General features: G+C 49.7%; 1 protein-coding gene across 4 annotated transcripts in view; it reads right to left on the bottom strand.

Moving 5' to 3' along the window:
* Window positions 1–16,031, bottom strand: part of Otof (otoferlin) — an 86,458-nt gene that overhangs the window by 49,347 nt on the left and 21,080 nt on the right. For all 4 annotated transcript variants that reach the window (XM_013013556.1, XM_013013558.1, XM_013013559.1 and 1 more), the window contains exons 3-5: window positions 10,895–10,983; window positions 4,307–4,406; window positions 1,803–1,984 (exon numbers count right to left, since the gene is read on the bottom strand). In XM_013013556.1, the coding sequence (XP_012869010.1) occupies window positions 1,803–1,984; window positions 4,307–4,406; window positions 10,895–10,983 (371 nt within the window). The remainder of the gene's footprint in view (window positions 1–1,802; window positions 1,985–4,306; window positions 4,407–10,894; window positions 10,984–16,031) is intronic.

Genomic DNA, 16,031 nt, shown 5'->3' with positions numbered 1-16,031 from the left:
CTGTCTCCTGACAGTGTGTTGCCTCCTGGGGGGGTATTCTGTAGAGAGTGGGAAGAAACTCTTGGCTGCCCTGGAAAGGCCCACACAGTGAGTGTGTGTGGTGGGGGATGAAGCTTCGAAGGAGGGAAGGAGAAAGAGAGGAGGAGCCTTGGACACTGGAGAGGAACTGGCTCAGCATTACCTGGGCTACAGCTCTCACAGGGGGCATCCCTTTCTCCTCCAGGAGCTCCCAGGAGAGTTATTCCCATGGCTGCTGTCTATGGGGTCTTAGTGGAACTTAGCATTCTGATTTAGGCCAGTGCTCCTCTCCCTGCAATTGATGGTCCCCCTGTAGCTGCCAGGGCTGTCCTCTGAAAGTCCTTTCTCTGAGTCTATTTGGAACCAGCTTCACCCAGCTCTTCCTCAGCTGGAAGTGGCAGATGCAGGCAGTGGTGGCCATTTGTGTCAGCATCTCATGTCCCCACTGCTCCTCTCCTTAGCAATTTGATCCCCACCCTGTGTGTTGTGAAAGACAAAGAATCTGCCATCATCAGTGTTGTCTGGGCAGCCCTTGGCTCTTCAACTACAACCTGCTTCTCTTAGACCCTCTTGATTCTCCCACAACTGGGCTGGTGGGGGAAGGGGAAAGATCAATAGAGATGGAAGAGATGGAAGCAGACAGTCCAGGGATTCTTTTTTTTTTTTTTTGGTTAGTCGTGTGTCTTGAACACTCGGCCTGGGTGCAGGCCCTAAGCTCTTCAGTTCAAGGCTAGTGCTCTACCACTTGAGCCACAGCACCACTTCTGGCTCTCTAGTGGTTTATTGGAGATAAGAGTCTCACAGACTTTCCTGCCTGAGCTGGCTTTGAACCTGGATTCTCAGATCTCAGCCTCCCAAGTAGCTAGGATTATAGGTGTGAGCCACTGGGGCCTGGCTGGAGTCCCAGAGATTCCTAGCTATGTTCTTGGAGGGGGGAGAAGTTGTGTGCAGTAAGGAGGGGGTGAAAGTGGTTCAAGTCCAAAGAAGGAAAGCATTATTTGTCGGACTATAACACATCTGTTCCACCGCATAGATTGAGAACCTGCATGTTTTTCTACATAAGGACTGAGAAAACTTGTTGTGGGAAGGAAAGAGTGGAAGGAGATTGGAGCAAGTAGCTTCCAAAGGGAGGGAGGGTCACTACTCTAAAACACAGCCCAGGCATTTAGACTTATTGACACCTCACACATTTCCCTCCTCAAGGACCAGGTACCAATGGATCCTGTTTCACTAGCCTAGATACTTTGTCTCTGAACTCTAAGCACAAATGCAAGTATATTTCCTTTTTAGTACAACTAGCACATGGAGAAAGAGCAGACTGGACAGTTTCCTGCCATCTATGTATGGCAGGACATTTGCAGGACATGGACCTATTCTTCTCAGCAGAGGGCAGACTGAGCTCAAACTGGTATATTGGCCTCACTCCGGCAAGAAGAGGCCTTGGGTCTCTTTTCACTGGGCCAGGGTGGAGACCAGGCTATCTGCCCTTGGTTGGCACTGCTAGGTTTTAGATCAGAAAAGCCAGAGGCTTCTTTGCTCCTAATTCCCATTTCTCCAAAGGGGCAGAAGGCCTCGTTTCTTTCCTTCATGTTAGAGCTCAACCTCTCCTTGTTTCCCTGATGGTTTGGGGGAGGCCTGGCCCCATAAGCTTGATCTGAGCTCCCTAAATTGCCTCCCCAGTAGCTTCTGGGGTTGGGTGAAGGCCCAGAAGGCCTTCCAGGAGCTCCAGATCTCCCCCCTGTGTCTTTGGGAGCAGTGGGCACACGGAGGGTCTAGCCTGTTACCTCCGGAAGCTCTTCTCGCCTGGTGGCCGAGAGCCAGGACGGGAGCTGGGAAGTAGCCCATCTGTCTCTTGGCTGTCCTTCCCTTCCTCTTGAAGAGACTCATCCCCCAGGAAGTCTCCATCATCCCAGGAGCCCACTGTGCCATCCATGGCCTGATAGCGGATCTCCACACATAGGCTGGTCTGGAGGGAGAGAGAGAGGCTGTGAGTAGCTGGGGCAGCAATAAACAGTCACAGTCCTGGGTTCTCTGATGCATTAGGGGTGTTTACTGCAACTCACAGGAAGAAGGCTAGGTGGGAATCCCACCCCTCCACTCTACTTTGCAGATAAGAAAACCAAGACTCAGCAGCTTAGTAGACCTGGTCCCTAATCTGTCTGCACTTAGCTCCACCCACTTCTGGTCACCTGTGCCTGGGGCAGTGCTCTGAGTCTACTATATACACAGTTGAGAGTGCATTCAGTGCCCCTAAAACTAGGCCACTTCCTTGTCTTCAGAACTGGGGCTATATACATGCACCAGAGGGGTCTCCCTGGTAATAAGACAAACCATTGGGGAGAGGACCCAGGCCCTGGGCTCCCTAGAAAGGTCTGAAACCAGCACTTTTTCCTGTTTTCCCACTCTTCGGGAAGGAGGCGATCTTGGGAATGTCCTGGGCTTCTCCTTTGTGGAAAGTAGAACTCCAAAGCCAGACTACAGCTTAACAAGTGAGTGATCTGTGTCTTTGGGCTACTTCATCTCTAGTTTCTTGCCATGTACAGCAAGGCTCAAGTTTCCTCCTCAATACACATGGTGAATGGAAGTTTCCCAGACATAGTTGCCTTTGACACCGATCTGGGGTAAGTTGCTCTCATGTCCTGATAGACAGTCTTCCCTCTGTTTAGGCCACCTAATGTCCAGGCTTGGGTTTCCCAAAGGGAAAGCAATGCACACCCATTTTCTGAGCTCTTTTTGCTAGATGCCATGCTAAAGTGCTTTCACATAGACTCAGTTGACTTCAAGGCTCCAACTTCTCTGACCCAGCATATGAGGAAGTTAAGTTACTTTCCTGGAGTCACATAGGAAGTGCTGAAGCTGGGATTTAAAGCTGCTTACCTGAATCCAAGTCTGATGACTTTTACCCTAAGCCAGTGTGACCACTCTGATGTGACCAAATATGTTCATGGAAACAACATGGTGGCCTGGATTTGGAAGCCCTGTTGTCTCAGGAATGCCTCTGTTCTCTGACCTTGGACAAATCCACTCCTTATCCAGGACCTTGGCATTCCCATCCATTAAATGGGTAACAGAGGTCATTGGTATATGAGCCAGATGATCTGTACAGTAGATCCTTTCACCTCCCTCCCTTGCCCCTTGGGTAGAGATCCTAAGTGGGATTCTAGAAGTATAGGTGTGACTGCCCACATCCTGGTTCTTTCTCATCTCACCTCTGACACTGTATTCTCTTCATACAGGCCACCATGTTCTCCTCCAACCCTTTCATTCCCACTGGTACTGTGGCTTCTGAATCTCTTTCTCCCTTGTGTTCGTGGCTAAACCTCACTCCCTGACTTCAAGAAGCCCTCATACCAAGCTCAGAAGGGTCTTGAAATGCCAGGCACGGTGGGAATTTCTGCCCCAATCAGAACACTTTTCAGAGGAGCTATAGTCCTGCTCCTCCCTCCCCCCACTATGTCTGTCTGGTACGGTACTGTGTAAGGCCATATCTTATGGGGAGGGGTGGATCATAGTAGATCCCTACTTACATGTGGGTAAACTGAGATTGGAGATAATAGCTGCTAATTTACATACATATTGAGCACCTATTATATGCTTACTTTCTCAGTACTTCCTGTGTATTCTCAGTCTTCAAGACAATGCATACTTTAGTCACTTTGCAGATGATGCATAGCTTGTGCATCACAGTTAGAAGTGATCTAACCAAAAGTCTTACGAAGGGGCCAGGTTTCTCACCACCATACCAAATGCCTGTGAGCAGTCACAGAGGAACTCATCAGGCTCAGAGAGGCAGAGCAGAGCAGGGCTTTCCTGCCCTCCTTTGTTGGGAAGAGCACTGAACACTGGGCCGCACACTGCTAGTGTACACGTGCCCATGCAGATGTGCTGGGGTATGACAGATAAAGTAGAAAATGAGGGCCCTTCTGTGTGGAGGGTCTAGCCTCAGGAAGAGCCACATTGGATATGTAGAGCAGACTCTGGAAAGCTCAATCTGGCCTTTGCTGAAGTAGGCCTCCTGAAAGAAAGGAGGACAGCCCCATTACCTCTCCCGGCACTGCTACTGTAGGAAGGGAGGGGGTCTACTTGAAAAGTACAGCTTGCCTTTACGGGTTCTAAGTTGGCCATCAGGCCGAGCGGCTCCGGCAGAGTCTCCCTGAGTCTTTCCCCAACCCTCCCATCAACACACATAGATCAATCCTCGGGCCACTCTCCATGTGGAAGAAAGGAAGTGGAAGTGAAGCCAGCCCTTAGGTGACCCCCATCCCAGGGATGCTCTGGGCAAACCCACCTTGATGATGGCATTGTTGTCATCGATCAGCGTGTCGGTCACCTCCACGTGGTTGTCCTCCACCACCTTCTGTAGCACCATGCGGAAGGTCCCGATGAGCCTGTGAATGGCAGAGGAGGCAGGGCAGCTCCACAGAAGAGCAGAAGAAGGGAGACTGGAGACAGTGGCTTAGGGGTCGGGCTGGTCAAGGTTGCTTCATGATGCCTCACACACATGCATGGTTCTATCCCTGGAGGGCTCTAAGGATCAGTGATTTCCACAGATGGGGTAGGACATGAGGAGTGGGGTACACCTGAGTCCCCACTGAGCAGCCCCCAAATGCCTACATGGAGAAAGACTAAGACTTCTGGAGCACAAGTCTGTGGCCAGCCTTATGTAAAGACTAATTAACTAGGGCTGGGAAGGTGGCTCAGTGGTAGAGCGCTTCCCTTGCATGCATGAGGCCCTGGGTTTGATTCCTCAGCACCACATAAGCAAAAAGAAAAAAGCCGGAAGTGGCGCTGTGGCTCAAGTAGTAGAGTGCTAGCCTTGAGCTGAAGAGCTGAGGGACAGCGCCCAGGCCCAGAGTTCAGGCCCCACGACTGGACCCCCCGCCCCCCACCAAAAAAAATACTAACTAACTAAAAGAATCATGGCTCCTGTGGCAGAGTGTCTACCTAGCAAGTACAAGGTTCAAATTCCAGGACTGACAACAAAAAAAAATCCTCCCATCTGTGTGAAGAGGAAATGGTAGGGGCAGCCATGTTGGATGAATTGTTCCAGAAGCTCAGAGCCATGTCTGATACCTGACCCACCAGAGGGTAACTCTTCACTACTCCTCCACTCCAAAGCCTAGCTAGGCTTCTAGACTCTTCTCAGAGCAGCACAGTTGAAGGCATGGGTCACATCATGGTCTCTCTTCAGCTGGTGAAAGGCCTTGGGAGAAATGCTCCTGAGTCTCAGTTTTGTCTGCCTGCTGGCTCATGTCTGTAATCCTGCTACCCAGGAAGCTGGGACTTGGAGGACTGTGGTTTGAAGCAGCTTGTGCAGAAAAGTTTATGAGACTTGATTTCCAAAAGAAGCTGGGATGGAGATATGGCTCAAGTGGTAAAGCACTGACTGAGTAAGCAAGCTGAACCAAACTCAAGGCTGGGCACGGAAGCACACACTGGCTTTGTTACCATCTCACCTCCTTTGCTTCTAAATCAGCAGCTCTCAAATCAGTGCCAACAGAATCACTGAGGTGCTTGTCAGAACACAGATGGCCCTCCAAACTGTAACAACTGATGGGAGGGCCAAGGTAGTGCTAATCTGCGCCCTGAGCCGGTTCCACGGCATTAAGTGCTCCCACCACCCCCCAAGTCAAGCTTCTAATGTGCAGTCCCCACATAGTATACAGGCTCCACGGAGTTCGGTGCACACCACTGGCTGCTCCTTCAGGGGCTCTCTTGGCAAGTAAGATGCAGCCTGGGAATATGCATTTCTGACAAGTGTCCAGGTAGTGCTTTGGGTATAGTTGTGAATCTCTGACCTACTCTGAAACTTTGCTGACTAGCTTTTCAGGTTGCTATCCTGGTGAGTTTCTTCTGTGAGCTAGAACTCAGGCCCATCTGTCCCCATCCTTTGAGGCCCAAGAATAGCCAAAGGAGAGCTGGGAAGGTAGCTCAGTGGTAGAGTGCTGCCTTGCATGCATGAAGCCCTGGGTTCAATTCCTCAGTACCATATACACAGAAAAAAGCCAGAAGTAGTGCTGTGGCTCAAGTGGTAGAGTGCTAGCTTTGAGCAAAAGAAGCTCAGGACAGTACCCAGGCCCCAAGTTCAAGTCCCAGGACTGGCAACAAACAAACAAACAAATAACCAAAGGACCACTGTCCTCAGGATCCACAGAGGTACTGCAGTGTGACAGGACACCCCAGGAGGCAGGAGGGAGCTATTCCCTGCAAGGGCTCCCAGAAGCCTCTGGTGGTATCCAGGTTTCACTGCCTAAGGCTTTGGAGGGCTGGGAGAGGGGAGTTGGTCCAGCACAGATCTCAGCATCAGAGGCTTTTAAGCCTCTGCCAGAAGTGCTGGTGGCCGTGACAGTGGCTGTTACTCCATTGCCACTGTTTTCAATGCATGGGGAGCTGAGGTCCACTTCCTGGCAAATCCCCCATTCTTGTGCCCTGATCAGTATGTGGGTTCACCCAGCAGCAGCTAAGGTGGGGGGATGAGATGTGGGAGCTCCATTATCTAGTATCTGTGTGATTCTGGATAGTTCTCCAGCTGCGTTGAGCCCTGGTTTATTTCTCCCAAACAAAATAATGTCATACTGTAGTACCAAGCCTGGCCTCTGGAGGGCGCAGGAAGGGCTCTGACTCTAGATCTAGGCTGCTCCCTGCTCTGTCTGTAGAACTTCACAAAGCCAGTGGTTGTCCCCGAACCCCAAGGGTGTGGCTGGGACACTAGGAACTTGCACTTAAAAAAAAAAAAGAAATAACTTTTTTTTTTTTAATTTTTTTTTGGGTCCGGTCGTGGGGCCTGAACTCTGGGCCTGGGCGCTGTCCCTCAGCTCTTCAGCTCAAGGCTAGCGCTCTACTACTTGAGCCACACCGCCACTTCCAGCTTTTTACTTTTTGCTTCTGTGGTGCTGAGGAATCGAACTCAGGGCCTCAGGCATGCAAGGCAAGCGCTCTACCACTGAGCCACCTTCCCAGCCCAGAACTTTTTTTTTTTTTTTAATACTAACAGTTCCACACTTCCCTCAAAAATAAAAAAAATAAGCCACTGGCCAGAGATTCAGGCCTGTAATCCTAGCTACTCAGGAGGCTGAGATTTGAGAACTGAAGTTCAAAGCCAGCCTGGGCTGGAAAATTCATAAGATTCTTATCTCCAACTAACTACCAAAGTGCTAGAGCACTGGCCTGGAGGGAAAAAGCTAAGGGACAGTGCCTAGTAGGCCCTGATCTCAAGTTCCACTAGCAACTCTCTTTCCCGCCTGCCCCCCTCTTTCTGTCCCTCTCTCTCTCCCTTTGAAATGGATAGTTGACAATACCTCAGTCTTACAAAAAGTATGAATTAAAATTCTTCATGGGGGCTGGGAAGGTGGCTCAGTGGTAGAGCGCTTGCCTTACATGCATGAGGCCCTGGGTTCGATTCCTCAGGACCACATAAGCAAAAAGAAAAAAGCCAGAAGTGGCACTGTGGCTCAAGTGGTAGAGCGCTGGCCTTGAGCTGAAGAGCTGAGGGACAGCGCCCAGGCCCAGAGTTCAGGCCCCATGACCGAACCTCCTCCCCCCCCCAAATTCTTCATGGAATTTGCTCTTTTCTAAGCCAAAAGGTGCTTACTGTAAAAATGCAGCTTCAAAGCAAAGGCCTTGATGGTGGCTCCACCCAGCAGGCTGCCCTCAGCCTACCTTCCGCAGAGAGTCTCTAGAGAATGGGGGCAGGAGAGCCAGGAGCTAAAGCAGGCAGGGAAGGGCCCTGCCCCTGGAGTAACCCCAGAGAGATCGTGCCCACCCCAGCTACCCTCTGTGCAGTCCAGTGAGGTCCCTCTCCTCTGGATGGCTTAGCATGGAGGAGCATGCAGACCCTTGAACAGCCAAGTCATTTTCATGGCAATGAAGGTACACGGCCATTCATTCTGCAAGACAGATCATTGCCCAGGAGATCTGCTTGTGCCCTGAACCCATTGTACGATCCTGGACAAGAGCCCTCACTGAGCTTTAGTTTCCCCAGGCTGTTAGGTAAAGAATCTAGAAATGAACCCAATCATCTGACAACTGCTCTTCTGGTCCAAATGGGGTCCCCAACCACAAAGAGAGCACCCCTCACAGGGGACCACATGGAGGAGCGAGGCAGGCTGGACAGAGGTTGGATTCTCAGCTACTCAGCCAAGAGGAGGCTTCAGGTACAGATGGCCAGCCCACAGACTGACCACAATAGAGCAGCAACCTGGCACCAGAATCCTGTCAATAATTCATTATATCCCCCTGGGAGCCGGTGTCAACTGACCTGAGCTAGGCCAGACCTCCATTCTGCTCCTGGCTCTTGAATTATTCACAGCTTTTAGCATCTTCATCAGCCCAGAGGCTGGAAGCTGGGGCAGGCCATGGCCTCTCAAGGTTCTGGACAGGCACTGCAGAGGCATGAGATCCTCTGACCCCAGCATCTCGTCCTCATGGAAACTCAAGATTCCTGGACAGAAGCCTTAGTTCCAGACAGCTGAGTAGACATGAGGCATCCGAGTCCCTGACTGGAACGTTGCCTCCCTTCCACCATGACTGTCATCAGATGTGAGTCTGATGGGAGACATCCATAGAACAAATGGGTAGGCCAGCTAGGCCCTTTCCTTTGGCTCTGGGAAAATAGAACCTGGACTTCTGGATGGGGATCGCTGAGCCCTACCAGACTCCAAGCACCCCATCCCCAAGTGTCTCAAGTCACAATGGACCAGTATCTTCACAAAGTGGTGTCTCTTATCCTATTCTTAGACAGCAGCATCCTTCCTCACCAGCCTGTGCTTCCTTGTGGAGCTTCCCACCTGCCCTTACATGGGGAAAGAGGGGAGATGGTTCTGGAATAGGAATCACGCTCCCTTCTGTTCTCCCTCTGAACGAACCTGAGCCTTTAGGATATCCACTGGGTCACAGGCCATCCTTCCATTTCTGATTTGTTTGTAGTAAGAGTGTAGAGGTGGTCAGAGTTTTCAACCTGTATGTGTCTGGTCTAGCAGACCAGTAAAGGATTTAAGCTGCAGGGGCTCTTAGATGCTTTTCCTGGCCTTCTATCCTGCCTCTCCTCCATGTCCATTTGGTATGCACTGGCCCTTCTCTTGTTCCTAGTTCCTATCCTTATAAGTCATCTGCATATCTTGGGGGTCATTGGAGGGGTGTCTCTTACCAGCCTTTATTGTAGGTACCAGATGCAGCTGTCTGAATGATGTGATACCCCTTTATCCTGAGAGGCATCTAAATATCTTCCCTGTAATCCTATCCGCAGGCCTGAGCTCCCTCTTCAATGTGGCCCTTCAAGGCTCACCCTCTCCCAGTAGCAGGAGCTACCACCTCCTGAGACAGCATGTTGGTTGGAGAGCTCTGGCCACCTTCCAGCTATCTGCTATCTTCTGGAAATGCATCCTGGTCCTGATGTTATATCTAGGCATAGTCCCCTCCCTCCCCTTCCTATGGAAGAAAACCTTCTTGGGGGCAGGGACTATGCCCTAGTCTTCCATTTTTGTACTTCTAGGGACTATTGCAATACAGAATATTTATTCAGTAGATGTTTGGGTGAATAACTGGAAAGATGGAAGCAAAGATGAAATGATGTATGAGTAGATGGAGAGATAGATGGAATCTACTCAGTGTGAATTGGTGAGTAGATGGATAGGTGAATGGGTAAGTAGATGGTTGAGTGAGTGGGTGAGTAGATGGATAGATGAATGGATCAGTAGATGGATGGGTGAATGGGTGAGTAGGTGGATAGATGAATGGATGAATAGATGGATATGTGAATGGATGAGTAGATAGATGTGTGAATTGGTGAGTAGATGGATAGGTGAATGGGTAAGTAGATGTATGAGTGAGTGGATGAGTAGATGGATAGATGGATGAATGAGTAAATGTAAGGGTGAATGTGTGAGCAGACGGATAAATGAATAGATGAGTAGATGGATGGGTGAATGGTGTATAGATGGACAGATGAATGGGTGAATAGATGGATGGATGGATGGATGAATAGATGGATGGATGAATAGATGGATGGATGAATAGATGGATGGATGAATAGATGGATGGATGAATAGATGGATGGGTGAATAGATGGATGGATGAATGGTTGAATGTGTGTCCTCTCTGACTTTCTCCTGCAGGCTAGTATTCACTTGTCATAAGGCAAGACAGAATCCCTTCCTGTAGACAACCATAGGAGTCATCTACTAGAGCTCTCTGCAACCATATGAGAGGAGTGGAGCCCTCACCTCTCACATTCACTTAGATCATCTTGAGCCCTCATTAAGATAATATCTCCATACCTTTTGGGACATATTGCAGTTTAACCACGACCCTCTCCAGCCTGTATAAGGGCAATTAAAATTTTTTTGTGCTAGGGCGGGGGCTTGAACTCAGGGTCTGAGTGCTGTCCCTTCGTTTTTTCATTCAAGGCATTCTACCACTTGAGTCACAGCTCTACTTCTGGCTTTTTATTGGTTAATTGGAGATACAAGTCCTATGGACTTTTCTGTCTGAGCTGACTTTGAATTTGGTCCTCAGATTCAGCCTCTAGGGAAGCTAGGATTACAAGCATGAACTATGGGCGCCCAATATGAGCAATTAATTTTTGAATACAAGACATTTCTTGTATTTAGCCATCATCCTAGACTGCTCAAGTCTTTCTGAATTCTGCTTGTCACTCAGAGAGAAAGATGGAAACCACAGACATTGAACACCTGGTGGTAGAGCATTAATGTCACACAACAGAAGCTCTCTGAGGAAAAGCACCTTGCTCTGCAGCTCAAGACCTCTAGGCCTTTGGAGACTGATCCCAAACAAGCTGGGAGGATAGGTCCCTATTTTAAATCCAAAGAGAGGTAGACTAAGAGCAGGACAGGCCCCTCCAGCTTGACCCCATACTTACTTGTTGCTGAAGACTTTGCTGTAGTTGAAAATCTGAATCTCCAGCATCTCATTCTTGTCAATGCTGCTGGCCACTGGCCACCGGAATGTCTACAGAAAGAGGGGGAGGGGGACAGCTGTGGTCTTAGGTAGAAGTAGGCAAGGGCTGTGGGGGGTGAGAGAGAAGCATGTAAAGGATAGGTCACTCCTCACTGAGCACCACAAATGGTGCTCAGAGGAGTTTAGTGGGCTTCCCAAGGCCATGTGGACCTAACAGGACTCAATTAGACCTCAGCAGGAACTTCTGGTTCCCTTGGAGGGCTGGAAAAGTGTGGTGTAGCCAGGGTGTTGCAGGCCCCTGGGCAACAGCAGACCATGGGTGGTGAGCCTAGTTTTGACCTGTGCCGACAGAAGTTGTATGTTTCTAGCTTTCCCCATGAGTCATGCTGACTGGTCCAGGCTCTGCCCCAACCACCCTTCATTTCGTGCGGATCTCAGGGACTGATTTTAGTGTTTTGATGTTATGATGGTCAGACCCCTGTTATCATCTTCCTTCCTTCTTTCTCTTTCTTTCTTTGTTTCTTCCTTCCTGCCTGCCTGCCTGCTTGCCTGCTTTCTTTCTTTCTTTCTTTCCTTCCTTCCTTCCTTCTTTCTCTCTTTCTCTCTTTCTTTCTCTCTTTCATTTTCTTTCTTTCTTTCTTCCTTGTATTGTAACTTGAACTCAGGGCCTCACAAACTCCCTTAGCTTTTTGCTCAAGGTTGTTGCTCTACCACTTGATCCATACCTCCACTTTAAGCTTTTTGCTGGTTAATGGGAGTTAAGAGTCTCTTAGATTTTTCTGCTTGGGCTGGCTTCAAACTAGGATCCTTCCATCTCAGCCTCCTGAGTAGCCACCAACACGTGGCTCACCTCATTGTTTTTCAATTTATACTCTTGCGTCTTCCCTAAATTGATAGCAATGATGAAAAGGAACTTGAGTGGGATTTTCCTCAAAGCTCTAGAATTAGCAACCACAGCCCAACATAAGGGTTAAAAGACACTGAGTACCCCATTCTCCAGGAGAGCCAATGATGGGCAGAGCCTGGTGGCTCTCTGGGGCTTCGTCTGAGGCCCTGTCATACCCCAGCCCTCACTGAGCCCTCCTCCCTGGATCGCAGCTCAGGGAGCAAGGGCCAGACAGAAGAAATGCCATCTTAGGTTCAGTTTTGGTGATATTCCTTGGAGCAATAGCTAAGAGAGATTAGGCACCTATGAAACAGACACAGCTCTCAGCATCTGCTGCCAGTGGATGAGCTGGCCTGAACTCTGTCCCTACAGGGAGGGAGCCTGGCATGCCTCTAGTGTGTGTGGCAATATGTAGTTTACCTTCTGTGGACCAAGAGGACTGGTCAAGATGGTCAGATGACACATCCAGAGGACACTGGGGGCTAGACCCCCAGTGGCAAGGGCTGGGGTGGGATGGAGCCAGGGTTCCTAGGTGGGGATCCATATTATGAGGTGGGTTGTTTAGGGTTCCCACAGAATCCTTCACAGTGTCTGTGCAGAAACCAATGCCCACAAACCTGGCACGCAGGGGCAGGCCAGAGCTTGTCAAAGATACCCAGAATGAGACCATGCTGCCATGGAGTGGAAGGGGGGCCTGAGCTGGGGTGCCCCCATTTTGAGTCTTGTGCCCCAAGCATGAGAGAAGAGAAGAGGAGCAGGTAGAAACATGTGCCAGATTGGAGTCTCCACCCCTCCGGGCTGGACTTGGATAACAGGATAACCCATAGGCTCACAGGGCTGCTCGAGGCTGTTGAAAGATGGTGCAGGGGGATTTTACAGAGCAGATAGAAGGTGATGCCTTTTTGTAGGGATATTGGGAGAGAGGTTGAGCCAGGGTCTCACTATATAGCCAGGCTGATCATGAACTCTGCTTCAGACTTCTGAGTGCTGGGGTTGTAGGTGTATACTCCCATGCCCAATCTGACTTTTTATTTTTAAATGTCCTTCTTATATCCTAATGCATTTAGACTGCTCAAGAGTCCAGGAGTCAATACTAGCATTAGCAATGTTTCTTATGGAGGACTGTTCTTTAGGCTGTGATCTCAAATTTGTACGTATATTAATTCATTTGATCTTTACAACAGCCTAGGAGTCTGAAAAGTCCTTGTGTCATGGACAGAAGAGCCAGAGCTCCAAGAACTGGCACAATTCAGCTGGCAGCTGAGTGGGCACTGGGGTTGGGGGAAGCGGGGACTTCTGGGAGTCCACTGTGCAAGGTGGGACTTCTTTCTCCCACATTGGAACTCAATATTGGGTCGACAGGCCCAGCCTGGCACTCACTCCCCTTCCGATCACTTTCCCCTTCAGGACTGATCAGGGGCCTCCTGATGTGGGCACGGGAAGGAGGAAGATGCAACAGAAAGAGGGGGACTCTGCGGTGGTTAGGATGAGGGTCTGAGCAGGGCAGATGGATGCCCCCCTCCCCCACACCAAGAGACAGGTGGCCTGGTGGCCCATGGGCCTCATTAAGCAGCTTCAGCTCCTGCTGTCTGATTCCTGTGGCAGCTCAGCGCAGCAGAGCATACGGTCTTCTTAATGAAGTTGCTTGTATGGGGCTGCAGGGAAATAAAACAACTCTGAAACGCTTAAGTCATTAGCCACGGCCAAGAGGAGAGCGTGGAGATGTCTATAGACTAGCTTTCTTGGGAGGAAGGACACAGGGCACTCAATCCACCAGTGGGCTGGGAAGAGGCCTGTACTGGAAGGCCAGGATGGGGAGAAACAGGAGGTGATTTGTAGAAATTGTACCCACAGGAGGAGGCGTCAAATGGTGCAGTGATTTAATGAGGTAGACACAAAGGCCGTAGCGAAAGCATTTCAGGGGAAAGGAGTAGATGGAGGCCAATTCACTGAACTGCACCCCAGCAGTGGACAAGCAGAGGGAAGCTGCTGGACTTCTGCTTGTCCACTGCTGGAATGCAGTTGAGTGAATTTTGGGTACACAAAGGCCCATTCCATGTGTCAGCCTGCCAAGTGAGAGCCGGGGGGCTAGGGGAATGACCCAAGGGGAAGAGTATCTGGAAACGTTTCCAGAGCCTTTCCAGGAACTTCTGGTACAGAATGAGTGTTTCCAGGAAGGAACCTGTCAAGAGGAACATGAGGACAGAAATGACCAGTGCTCAGTGCCACCAAGCTGGCTCAGAGGTTTCCAGGGAGAGAGACAAAGTCTCCAGTGAGTCATAGAAGCTTCTCCTGTCTCTAACTTCTTCTACCTCTTAAATGCACCTCACTTTTCTCTGTTTATCTGAACTCTATGCTCACTCATGTCTTATTTTGCTCCTTTCCTGTTCTAGTCCTCATCACCTAACCAAGTTCATTTATCTTCGACTGGTTTTTGTGTCTCTGCCCCGCTCTCTCTACCTCTGTCTCTCTCTTACTTTGTTTCTCTGTCTGTCTGTCTCTCTTTCTTCTGGCAATTAGACTCATTTCTAGAAGCTGTTAGAAATCCTAGGCCTCGCATTGTGAGTGATTAACGGCATCTCTGGGTAAAAGGGTATAATGCCTCACCATGAGTAGCCATTTGCCATGCTATGATTCAAGCCCTCACCAGATGCCAAACACCCATCATGCACTGCGACTTCCCAATCTTTAGAACTGTCAGCCAAATAAACTTCTCTTCTCGACAAATTACTCTGTCGCAGGTACTTGGTCATAGCAACAAAAAACAGACTGAGGCAAACATCTGTCTCATGGAACTGAGACAGATCTCATTTGGTTGAGGGAACCAAAGGAAAGCACACAGGTGACAGGGTTTTGAAAGGAACACAGTGTTGCAAAGATGAGAAGAATTTTTTTTTTAGTCTCTATTTTTCCCTTGGGAGCTCTGGACATGCCTGTAAGCCTCCTGGCCTTTCCTCGGCTCTATTTTTTCTCTTCTTCACTTTCTACCTCAGCCTGTTGATTTCTCTTATTTCCAAAAAAAAGAGACAGCCAACAGCATCCTCACCCTGATCTCTCCTTGTCTTATTCTTTGCTGTCACTTGCTTTCCTCCAGCTGGAGTGAATACATACATGGCAAGAGCACAGCAAGATGAGATGGGAGCATTTGGGAGTTTAAGGGGCTTTAGGGGTCCATGGTTCATCACCCCCATGCCTCCTAACAACACTATGTAAGCCGTGAAGCCTCTGGCTGAAGGGAAAAGGTTTCCTTCAGGAAACCGCTTCTCATTAGGGGCCAGCTCCAGCCACATGGTGAAGATGCACTGATGCTGCAAATGGAGAGGAAAAAGGCACTCAGGGCATGCAGTTGGTTTCTCAGATTTGTCTGCCCCAGCTGGCTTTGAACCTGGATCCTCAGATCTCAGCCTTCTAAGTAGCTAGGATTACAGGTGTGGAGCAATCAGTGCCCGGTCAGGTCTAGTTCCTTGGTGACAGACACATGAGGTTGCTTGATGCTTCTGGACATCACCAGCAAGAATCGAACCACTGAAGGGGATGTCTTCTATTTCTGAGGAGTGCCCTGAAAACTGGGCCAAGAAAATCCAACCCTCTACCTAAGACTCTACTTCATCTCATCCCCAAACCCCAGGATGTATGCTTGGTCCCCCTGGAGAACTCAGGTAACAGCTAAGCCAAACATGGCTGCTGAAGAAGTCACAAGCCAGAAAACCTCATTTGGAGGTACTCATTGACTGGGTACCTTCTTGTGCACCAGGTCCTGGGCATGGGATGTGGGGGTACAGGGTGTTTCTCAGTCCTGGGGATGTCCCTGGAGCAGAGAAGTGGGTGCCTTGGCTAGGGGGAAAGAAAGAGAACCTGAGAGGAGTCCCGGGGGCCTGTGAGTGACCGACCCAGTTCACCAGCTCCAGGCTTGGCCTGACCTGGCTGCTTCTGGCCAAGGTGCAGTGTTTCACATGCTATCGGCCTCAGGATCTGGGACTCTACAGACAGGTTTCCCTGCCACATGCTGGAGAATGACATGGATTATGCCCAGCTCCGTCACTGACTGGACCTGGAACCATCCTCAGTGAGCAAGATAGCATCCTTAAAGGAGAGTCTTCTATACGTTTTGGAGGAAAGGAAGGCGTGCTGCAAAGATCTGATGTGTAATGGACAGAGGCAGTCATGAGAGCTGAAATTCAGGTCTAGGTTCAAGTGCCATACTTGTGGTCTT

The sequence above is a fragment of the Dipodomys ordii genome, unplaced genomic scaffold (assembly GCF_000151885.1).
Source record: "Dipodomys ordii isolate 6190 unplaced genomic scaffold, Dord_2.0 Scaffold20, whole genome shotgun sequence".
NCBI classification, from domain to species: domain Eukaryota; kingdom Metazoa; phylum Chordata; class Mammalia; order Rodentia; family Heteromyidae; genus Dipodomys; species Dipodomys ordii.
Note: the sequence above shows the minus strand (reverse complement) of the source record. Positions and strands in the feature narration are given on the sequence as shown.